Genomic DNA, 10,917 nt, shown 5'->3' with positions numbered 1-10,917 from the left:
TGGATACCTTCATGTTTCTCGACGTTTCATGATCCCTACAATATACATAAAAAGTGGATCCGCGTTTCCGTCTGTGTGTCTACCGTCTGTCTGTTGGTGATTCTATTAAACCGATATTCTCGGAAACTACTGGACTGATTGACGTCTAGATGTTTGCAAAGAAAATTATACAACATATTATAAAGTATCTTAGAAACTCTAAAATCGACTGCGCTTAAATCTGGCAAATGTTTTAAGGTTATAGTAAGATGATAAATACCCAATCAAAATTTGTTTGTTTATCAAAAACTTGATGACGTTATCTCATATTTTGCTGAATAACTTTTGTCTAAAATGCACAAAATTTGTGGTTTCTAAGCGTATTTGTATATATTTTTTCGCATTCCTTTATAGCGCTTTTGTGGCATTTTATTTGTCTTTTTGTATTTCAATTTTTTGTGAAGTTTTTTGGTAATTTCTTGTGTTTTTTACTGCCCTTGTTTAGTCGCAATTTTTCGCTTTTCTTCACGCCTAATTGCAGTGTTTTTTCGTTTCCACCTTCTTTTCTACTTTTGTTTTCGATTTTTTTTATTGTTTTTTTATAGTTGCTGGTCTTTCCTTTGTTGGTTTTTACTCCGTGTTTTTTTAGTGTTTTTTTTTTTGTAATTTGTGTTCAATTTTATCTGCCGTTTTTATTCTCCTTTTTTTTTGTTGGCTTGTTTGGTATTTTTTGTATATTTTTACTTCCTGAGCGTAAGCAAAGGAAGTATTGTAATCGAGTCCGTCGGCCGACTCTCTACTTTTACGTTTTCTCAAGTTTACAGGTGTGCTTATCTGAAAACGCACAGACTATCAGTTAATCTATGGTTAATCTCGTTCCAAAGTTTGCCAATTGTGTTTCCATGTCACTGCTGAACTAGCTCCCAAATTATTTTTTTCCCTCTGAGTTATTTACATAAGGCTTAGGAATGCGTCCTTTGCAAATATTTAAGCTGGCTGAAGAAAACAAGATAATTTTGTTTACGGATGAAGTCGAAAATGTGTTGAAGAACAGCGTTTTGAAAGACCGGAAAGTGTGTGTTATCTCAGTGGCTGGGATTTTCAGGCAAGGGAAATCTTTTGTTCTGAATTTTTTTCTACATTTTCTTAAAAAAAAGGTAATCTTATTTCTCATCTTTCATTTTCGTTTTTTTGCTTTGCTTTTTTTTGTATAATATTTTTGTTAAGATTTTTCAACGCATTTTTTATCCCTTTTATCCCCTTTTGGTGCTTTATTTGTGTTTTCTTTGTCAGTTATTGTGATTTTTCTAGTTTTAGTTTTTTTGGACCTTTTTCCATCTTTTTTCGTCTTTTTCCCCATTTTTGACCTGTTTTTAATAGGTCACCTCTTTTTATCTTTTCTATTATTTTTTTTTATTTTTTTGTCCTATGTTTTTGTCGTTTTTTCTTCTGTCTTTGCTTTTTTGTCGTTTTTTTGACGCGTTTTCTTTTCCTTTTTCTTCGTCTGTTTTTTTGGCTGTTTGTTGTTCTTTTTAATAGCTTTTCTTCGTTTTTTGTGCATTCTGACTTTTTTTAGTCTTGTCTTTTCGACCTTTTTTCTTTCCCTTTTTTTGTCGCTTTGTGCTTTTTGTTTCTTTTTTCTTTCGATTTTTTTTGAAGTTTATGTTTTCACCTTTTTTTTGTCAATTTTTGTCATATTTTTTTATGTTGTTTTCTCCTCTTTTGCTGTTTTCTTTGCGTTTTTTGTAGCGCATTTTCGCTTTTCTTGGTCAGTTATTGTCCCCAATAAAGATCTATCTATCTATTTTTTGACCTCTTTTTAATGGCCCTCTGTTGTCGCCTCTTTTAACTTTTTTTTGTAGTTTTTGTGTTTTTTTTCCTTTTTTTAGTGGTATCATTTTGGACTCTTTTCTTTCGAATTTTTTGGCTTTGTTTGTGTGTTGTAGAATTTTTTGTTACTTTTTTTGTTATTCATTGTGATTTTTACTTCCCGAGCGTAAGCAAAGGAAGTATTGTAATTGAGTTCGTCGGCCAACTCTCTACTTTTACATTTTCTCGATCTTTCATGACCCCTATAAGAGGAAGAAATAAGTCTCCCGTTTCCGTCTATCTGTCCTCTGTCCGTCTGTCTGCCGTCCCGGATTTTTATTAGTTAGATAATCTCCGAAAGCACTGGGCCGATTGTTGTCAAATTTTGTATTTATATTAGGTATATCATGTCGATGGTAAAACGCTAACCAAAATTTGTCTAATCATCCCCACCACTAATATGATTCATGCGTCACTTCAAAATTGTACATAGTAATTGAGTTTTAAATTGCATCAAATAGCATAGTCTTACACATCTAGTTTATGACTCCACATTGAGATTTTACTCGAAACGTCCAGATTTTTGGAAAAAAAATCAAAATTACGAAACAACATTTTGACATTTAATTTGGAATCTACAAAACCCAATGCTTTGAAATCTTGCAGATGGTTTACAGTTATGATAAGCATGATAAAATTTTAATCATAATCTACTTAGTTATCCCCTCCAAAAAATTGATGACGTCACCCCAAAATTTTCCTGAATAAATCCTATCTAAAATGTACAAAATATGATGAGTCTGTACTTGTAAATTATTATTCCATTCATATTTTTTGGATTTGGATATACAGGGTGACTCAAAAAAATTTAATGAATGAGCAAATTTATTTTATTGATTTAATCAAGAACAACAAAACCGAATGCTTTGAAATCTAATGCGAAAAAAAGGATAAATAGGCGTGCAGTCTTCACGTTTTCGACAGCGAGGGAAGTACTGTCTAAACTCTTTAGACCAATTTAAAAAATTTTTTTTGGTATCTTTTTACTTCCCGAGCGTAAGCAAAGGAAGTATTGTAATCGAGTCCATCGGCCGACTCTCTACTTTTACGTTTTTTCGATCTTTCATGACCCCTAGAAGACGAAGAAATAGGTCTCCCATTTCCGTCTGTCTGTCCGTCTGCCTGTCTGTCCGTTTGTCCGTCCGTCTGTCCGTCTGTCTGCCGTCACGGATTTTTCTTAGAGAGATAATCTCCGAAAGTACTGGACCGATTGTTGTGAAATGTTGTACTTACATTAGGAATATCATGTCGATGGTAAAACGCTAACCAAAATTTGTCTAGTCATCCCCACCACTAATGCGATGATATCACTTCAAAATTGTACATAGTAAATGGGTTTTAAATTGTATAAAAGAACATAGTCCTACACATGTAGTTTACAACTCCGAATTGAGTTTTCATCCGAAACGTCCAGATTTTTGGAAAAAAAATCAAAATTGTAAAAAAACATTTTGGAATTTAATTTTGAATCTGCTAACCCGAATGCTTTGAAATGTTGCAGATATTTTAAGGCTATAAAGAGCATCATAAATCTTTAGTCAAAATATATTTGGTTATCCCCTCCAAAAACTTGATGACGTCAGCTCAAAAGTTTGCCGAATAAATCATATCTAAAATGTACAAAATATGATGAGTCTGTACTTGTGATCTATCACTCCATTCATATTTTTTGGATTTGCATATACAGGGTGACTCAAAAAAATTAATGAATGCGTAAATTTATTTTACTGATTTACTCAGGAACTACAAAACCGAATGCTTTGAAATCTTGAAGATGTTTTAAAATTATCATAAGCATGGTAAATTTTTGATCAAAATGTATTTGGTCGTCCCCTCTAAAAAATTTATGACGTCACCACAAAATTTTGCTGAATAAATCCTATATAAAATGTACAAAATATGGTGAGTCTCTTCTTGTGATTTATCATTCCATTAAAATTTTTTCGATTTGCATATACAGAGTGACTCAAAAAATTAATGAATGCGTGAATTTATTTTATTGAGTTAATTGGGAACTATAAAACCGAATTCTTTGAAATCCACTGCGAAAAAAAACATAATAGGCATGCAGTCGTCACGTTTCCGACAGCGAGGGAAGTACTGTCTAAACTCTTTAGACTAATTTTATAACATTGTCTTTTTTGTGATATTTTCTATCGTTTAGTTTTCTTACTTTTTTTAGTCGCTTTTTTCGGCGTGTTTTTCTTACTTTTTTTAGTCGCTTTTTTCGACGTGTTTTTTGGATCCATTTTTTAGCATTTTTTGGCGTTATATTTGTTTTTCGTCAATCCACTCCCAACTCCTTTTATTTTAACATCTCCTTTATCCCATTTCCTTCATTGTTTTGCACCGTCTTCTCGTTCTTCCAATATTCCGATTTTCTAAAAAATAATTCTTTAGACCCAAAAAATAGAAAAGTGGATAGATTCACACGACAAGCTATTTCTTGGATTCTCGTGGAAGTCCACTATAGAAGGAATCACAGAAGGAATTCTTATGTGGCCAGAAATCTTCCTAACGGAAACCGAATCAAACGAAGAAGTAAAATTCTGCTATAATCAGTTTTCCGCAATCAAAAGTATGTTTTAGATCGCCATCATTCTAATGGACACTCAAGGTACCGCCGATCACACAACCTCCGGTACTCAATCCGCATCCCTCTTCGCTCTCAGCGTTCTCATAAGCTCGGTCCAAATTTACAATGTCAAGAACCAACCCAACACGGACCACCTCAAAAACCTACAAGTACTGACGACTTAACAATATAGTTTAGCTATTGTGGTACCACCAGTTTTCGTAGGTTTTCACGGGCTACGGAGGCACTTACTGTGAAAACTCGCCCGAAAAACCGTTCCAAAAGCTGGTGATTTTGGTCAGAGACTGGGAGAACCCGTTCGAGTACGACTATGGTTTCGAGGGTGGAAAAATGTTATTGGAGACAGTTTTCCGAAAACATAGAGAGTCCCACCAGGAGGAGTTGACCAGCATACAAGAAACCATAGAGGAGAATTTTGAGCAAGTTGAGTGCTTTTTGATGCCACATCCGGGCAAAGATGTGGCGACGAATCCGAAATTTGACGGAGATTTTGACTGTCAGTATACCATGGTTACATTTAACGTCTGATTGTGTGTGTTTTTTTCGGTAGGTGTTGATGATGAGTTTCTCGGTTGTGTCGAAACGTTCGTCGAAACTATTTTAGCACCGGAGAATGTAATACCGAAGAAGATCAACGGCGAGTTCGTCACCGTCCAGGGGTTGCTCGAACTCATAAAAGTGTATGGCAACCACTTCAAAGACGGGAAGCAACTCAACATCAAAACGATCTATGCGGTACAACAATTTTAGTACTCAGGTACCATTTTTCACTTGTAATTCTAGGGAACTGCTGAAGCTTACCACCAAAAGTGTTTAAAACAAGCTGTGGACCAATTTTCCAAGCAAGTCGAACAGTGTGACTCTTTCTTGAAAGCCGATGAAGAAAAAATGAAAATTTTGCAAAATTTTGGAACCAAGGTGTCAAAAATGGGTACCAAGAAGATGATCCGGAGTTGCAAGGAGCGTCTAAAACAAGTAAAACTCCCACTTTTATGTTAACAATAATAATAATTTCTTCCAGACACTCAATAGCGTTTTCGAAAAACACAGACCTAGATTTGAAGAACAAAGTCTTCGCAATTTCTGCAAGAAAGTGTTTTCGTACACCACTGGTGGTACTACCGTTGGTGTGGCTGCTGTCAAAGTGACCACTGTGATCACCGCCGTGAAGACGACAACCGCCGGCGCTGTCTTGAAAGCGGCGATTGCGGGCAGCGTTGTGGGTTTGAGGGCTGGTCTGGTTCTTGGGGTCGGGGGAGGTTTGGTCATATGGGGTCTGGGGGAGTGTGTGATCAAAATAAAAAATTCGGAGAAAACGAAGAGAGTTGTTTCTCATGCTTCGGGTAACGTTAGGAGAGTTTGGGAGGCTGGTCGGGGGGCAGTGAGTACGAGTTTTGGAAAATTTTTTAGGGGTAGAGTGGAGGATGGGGTTTCGATTGTAGGAGGGAGCTCGGATGGAGGTGGGGTTGTAGTGATGGAGGGTGAAGAACGGGGTCAGGAGAGTGAGGAAGTTGAGGTTAACAGGGGTGTTACAGAAAACTATGAGGTTGGAAATGAGGCAAAATATCCAGAAGAAAGTGGAGAAGGGGGTGGAAGTCTTAATTTTGGCAGGGAATTTGTTAAGTCTGTGGTAGTAGTTGTATTTGTTGCAATTGTAGCAGTCTGTGTTACTTTTTTTAAATTCTAAGATACATGAAATTTTCGAAAATGTTGTTTATAAAATTTTGTAGATAAATTGAATTCAATAAAGACGCCAGCTGGTTTTTTTTCTTTTGGAAAGCTGTTTTCAAGGACATTTGAAACATCATGGGGGAATTTTATTTAAAGATAATTTAAATGTATGTGTATAAAACCTGATAAAAGAAATTGCGCCAATGATAAAAAATTGTTCATGGAATACTTCGTTTACAAAAATCAGTTCTATTATTTACCAAGATAAGAATAACAATATTTGACAAATTTTACCCAAATTTTTTTCTCGGAAATGACAATATTTGTTGTTTTCTCAAGATAACATAGTGCTAACTAGCTATAAGAAAATTAATCTTTTTACTTCCAGAGCGTAAGCAAAGGAAGTATTGTAATCGAGTCCGTCGGCCGACTCTCTACTTTTACGTTTTCTCGATCTTTCATGACCTCTAGAAGACGAAGAAATAGGTCTCCCATTTCCGTCTGTCTGTCCGTCTGTTGTCCCGGATTTTTATTAGACAGATAATCTCCGAAAGTACTCGACCGATTGTTGTGAAATTTTGTACTTATATTAAGAATATCATGTAGATGGTAAAACGCTAACCAAAATTTGTCTAATCATCCCCACCACTAATGCGATGACGTCACTTCAAAATTGTACATAGTAAATGGGTTTTCAATTGTATAAAATAACATAGTCCTACACATGTAGTTTACAACTCTGAATCGACTTTTCACCCGAAAGGTCCAGATTTTTGGAAAAAAAATCAAAATTATAAAACAACATTTTGAAATTTAATTTTTAATCTGCTAACCAGAATGCTTTGAAATGTTGCAGATGTTTTAAGGCTATAAAGAGCATCATAAATCTTTAGTCAAAAAATATTTGCTTATCCCCTCCAAAAACTTGATGACGTCAGCTCAAAAGTTTGTGGAATAAATCATATCTAAAATGTACAAAATATGATGAGCCTGTACTTGTGATCTATCACTCCATTCATATTTTTTGGATTTGCATATACAGGGTGACTCAAAAAAATTAATGAATGCGTAAATATATTTTATTGATTTAATCAGGAACTACAAAACCGAATGCTCTGAAATCTTGCAGATGTTTTAAGGTCATAAAGAGCATAATAAATGTTTAGTCAAAATATATTTGCTTATCCCCTCCAAAAACTTGATGACGTCAGCTCGAAAGTTTGCCGAATAAATCATATCTAAAATGTACAAAATATGATGAGCCTGTACTTGTCATTTATCAATCCATTCATATTTTTTGGATTTGCATATACAGAGTGACTCAAAAAAATTAATGTATGCGTAAATATATTTTATTGATTTAATCAGGAACTACAAAACGGAATGCTCTGACATCTCAAAATAGTATTACTCTAAACTTCTGATTTATCAACGCACTCACAATTTACACGTTATTTACGCGGTGCCATCAAAAACCTTTTAAATCAGAATTATCAGTTATAAGTTATTTAAAAAAAAAAAAAAATAATTGGTCTAAAGAGTTTAGACAGTACTTTCCTCGCTGTCGGAAACGTGACGACTGCATGTCTATTATGTTTTTTTTTCACAGTAGATTTCATTATTTTTTTTGAGTTACCCAGTATATGCAAATTCAAAAAATTGGTCTAAAGAGTTTAGACAGTACTTCCCTCGCTGTCGGAAACTTGGCGACTGCATGCCTATTGTGTTTTTTTTCTCATTACATTTTTGTAGTTGGAATTTAAAAAAAAATTGCGATGACGTCATCAACATTTTTGCAAGGACACGTATATCAGTTGGGATAGATGTAGTGTAATACTAAGAATAAAATTATTATATTCTCAAATTTTCGGGAAAATGAATCGGGTCGTTTTGAATATTGATTTGTAATAATCAATAAAATAACGAAACAATTTACTCACGTATACGTATCAGAGGCAACTGAAAATCGTGTATGTATAAACATTCTTAATTTAAGATGACAGGCGTAACAGCATACGTGAGAGTCAAACAGAGAAACTGTAAACAAAACGACCATCGGTTTTATTGCTTCGACTTCCGCTTATTATATAAAACATTGGGTTTTATTTTAATTCTTGACGGTGAAATTCACAATTGGTTGATTATAAACATGTCTATTTCACATTCGCGGAACCAAGTGAACGCATAAAACAAATGCAGGTCTGTAATGTTAAAGTCGATGTAAATAAGCGTGCTACCCTTATGTTTCAACCGAGTTTTTCCTTTAACAAATTTTGTGTCTACCAAATTGGGTTGGTTGGGGTGTAATACTAATAATAAGTGTTGCCTTTAATTTAATCAATAAAATAAATTGACTTCATTAATTCTTTTGAACCACCTCTTAAGAAAATCTAAAAAATATGAATGGAATGATATATCACAAGTACAAACTCATCATATTTTTTGCATTTTAGATAGGATTTATTCAGCAAAATTTAAGGGTGACGTCATCAATTTTTTTAGGAGGGATGAACAAATACATTTTGAACAAAAGTTTACCATGCTTATAATAACTTTAAAATATTCCCAAGATTTCAAAGCATTAGGTTTTGTAATTCCTGATTAAATCGATAAAATAAATTCACGCCTTCATTAATTTTTTTGAGTCACCCTGCATATGCAAATCCAAAAATATGAATGGAATGATAAATCACAAGTACAGACTCATCATATTTTGTACATTTTGGATACGATTTATTCGGCAAACTTTTGAGCTGACGTCATCAGTTTTTTGTAGAAGATAACCAAATATATTTTGACTAAAAATTTATTATGCTTTTTATAACCTTAAAACATCTGCAAGATTTCAAAGCATTCGGTTTTGTAGTTCCTGATTAAACCAATAAAATAAATTTATGCATTCATTAATTTTTTTGAGTCACCCTGTATATGCAAATCGAAAAAATTTGAATGGAATGATAAATCACAAGAAGAGACTCACCATATTTTGTAAATTTTAGACAGGATTTATTCAGCAAAATTTTGTGGTGACGTCATAAATTTTCTAGGGGGGACGACCAAATACGTTTTGATCAAAAATTTACCATGCTTATGATAATTTTAAAATATCTTCAAGATTTCGAAGCATTCGGTTTTGTAGTTCCTGAGTAAATCAGTAAAATAAATTTACGCTTTCATTTATTTTCTTGAATCACCCTGTATATGCAAATCCAAAAAATATGAATGGAGTGATAGATCACAAGTACAGACTGATCATATTTTGTACATTTTAGATATGATTTATTCGGAAAATTTTCGAGCTGACGTCATCAAGTTTTTGGAGGGGATAAGCAAATATATTTTGACTAAACATTTATTATGCTCTTTATAACCTTAAAACATCTGCAAGATTTCAGAGCATTCGGTTTTGTAGTTCCTGATTAAATCAATAAAATATATTTACGCATTCATTAATTTTTTTGAGTCACCCTGTATCTGCAAATCCAAAAAATATGAATGGAGTGATACATCACAAGCACAGACTCATCATATTTTGTACATTTTACATAGGATTTATTTGGCAAACTTTTGAGCTGACGTCATCAAGTTTTGGAGGGAATAACCAAATATATTTTGAGTCAAGATTTATTATGCTCTTTATAGCCTTAAAACATCTGCAATATTTCAAAACATTCGGATTAGCAGATTCAAAATTAAATTGCAAAATGTTGTTTTATAATTTTGATTTTTACTTCCCGAGCGTAAGCAAAGGAAGTATTGTAATCGAATCCGTCGGCCGACTCTCTACTTTTATGTTTTCTCGATCTTTCATGACCCCTAGAATACGAAGAAATAGGTCTCCCATTTCCGTCTGTCTGTCCGTCCGTCTGTCCGTCCGTCTGTCCGTTCGTCTGTCCGTCCGTCTGTCCGTCTGCCGTCCCGGATTTTTATTAGACAGATAATGTCCGAAAGTACTGGACCGATTGTTGTAAAATTTTGTACCTATATTAGGAATATCATGTAGATGGTAAAACGCTAACCAAAATTTGTCTAATCATCCCCACCACTAATGCGATGACGTCACTTCAAAATTGTACATAGTAAATGGGTCTTAAATTGTATAAAATAACATAGTCCTACACATGTAGTTTACGACTCCGAATTCAGTTTTTACCCGTAACGTCCAGATTTTTGAAAAAAAAATCAAAATCATAAAACAACATTTTGCAATTTAATTTTGAATCTGCTAACCCGAATGTTTTGAAATGTTGCAGATGTTTTAAGGCTATAAGGAGCATCATAAATCTTTAGTCAAAATATATTTGGTTATCCCCTCCAAAAACTTGATGACGTCAGCTCAAAAGTTTGCCGAATAAATCCTATCTAAAATGTACAAAATATGATGCGTCTGTACTTGTGATATATCACTCCATTCATATTTTTTGGATTTGCATATACAGGGTGACTCAAAAAAATTAATGAATGCGCAAAATTTATTTTACTGATTTACTCAGGAACTACAAAACCGAATGCTCTGAAATCTTGCAGATGTTTTAAGGTTATAAAGAGCATAATAAATGTTTAGTCAAAATATATTTGCTTATCCCCTCCAAAAACTTGATGACGTCAGCTCGAAAGTTTGCCGAATAAATCATATCTAAAATGTGCAAAATATGATGGAGTCTGTATTTGTCATTTATCACTCCATTCATATTTTTTGGATTTGCATATACGGAGTGACTCAAAAAAATTAATGAATGCGTAAATATATTTTATTGATTTAATCAGGAACTACAAAACGGAATGCTCTAACATGTTGCAGA

At 33.8% G+C, this 10,917-nt stretch overlaps 1 protein-coding gene across 1 annotated transcript; it reads left to right on the top strand.

Annotated features, from left to right (window-relative positions):
- Positions 1-876: 876 nt before the first annotated feature.
- LOC135124868 (atlastin-like) lies at positions 877-6,131 on the top strand. Its single transcript, XM_064050090.1, has 7 exons — positions 877-1,136; positions 4,249-4,389; positions 4,438-4,593; positions 4,649-4,940; positions 4,995-5,179; positions 5,228-5,419; positions 5,466-6,131. The coding sequence occupies exons 1-7, from the start codon at positions 948-950 to the stop codon at positions 6,129-6,131; spliced, it is 1,821 nt and encodes a 606-aa protein (XP_063906160.1). The 5' UTR covers positions 877-947.
- The last annotated feature ends 4,786 nt before the right edge of the window (positions 6,132-10,917 follow it).

Source organism: Zophobas morio, unplaced genomic scaffold (assembly GCF_036711695.1).
Source record: "Zophobas morio isolate AGI-343-1 ecotype UQ-CSIRO unplaced genomic scaffold, CSIRO_AGI_Zmor_V1 ptg000008l, whole genome shotgun sequence".
Lineage (NCBI taxonomy): Eukaryota > Metazoa > Arthropoda > Insecta > Coleoptera > Tenebrionidae > Zophobas > Zophobas morio.
This window is presented reverse-complemented; position numbering and strand designations above follow the sequence as displayed.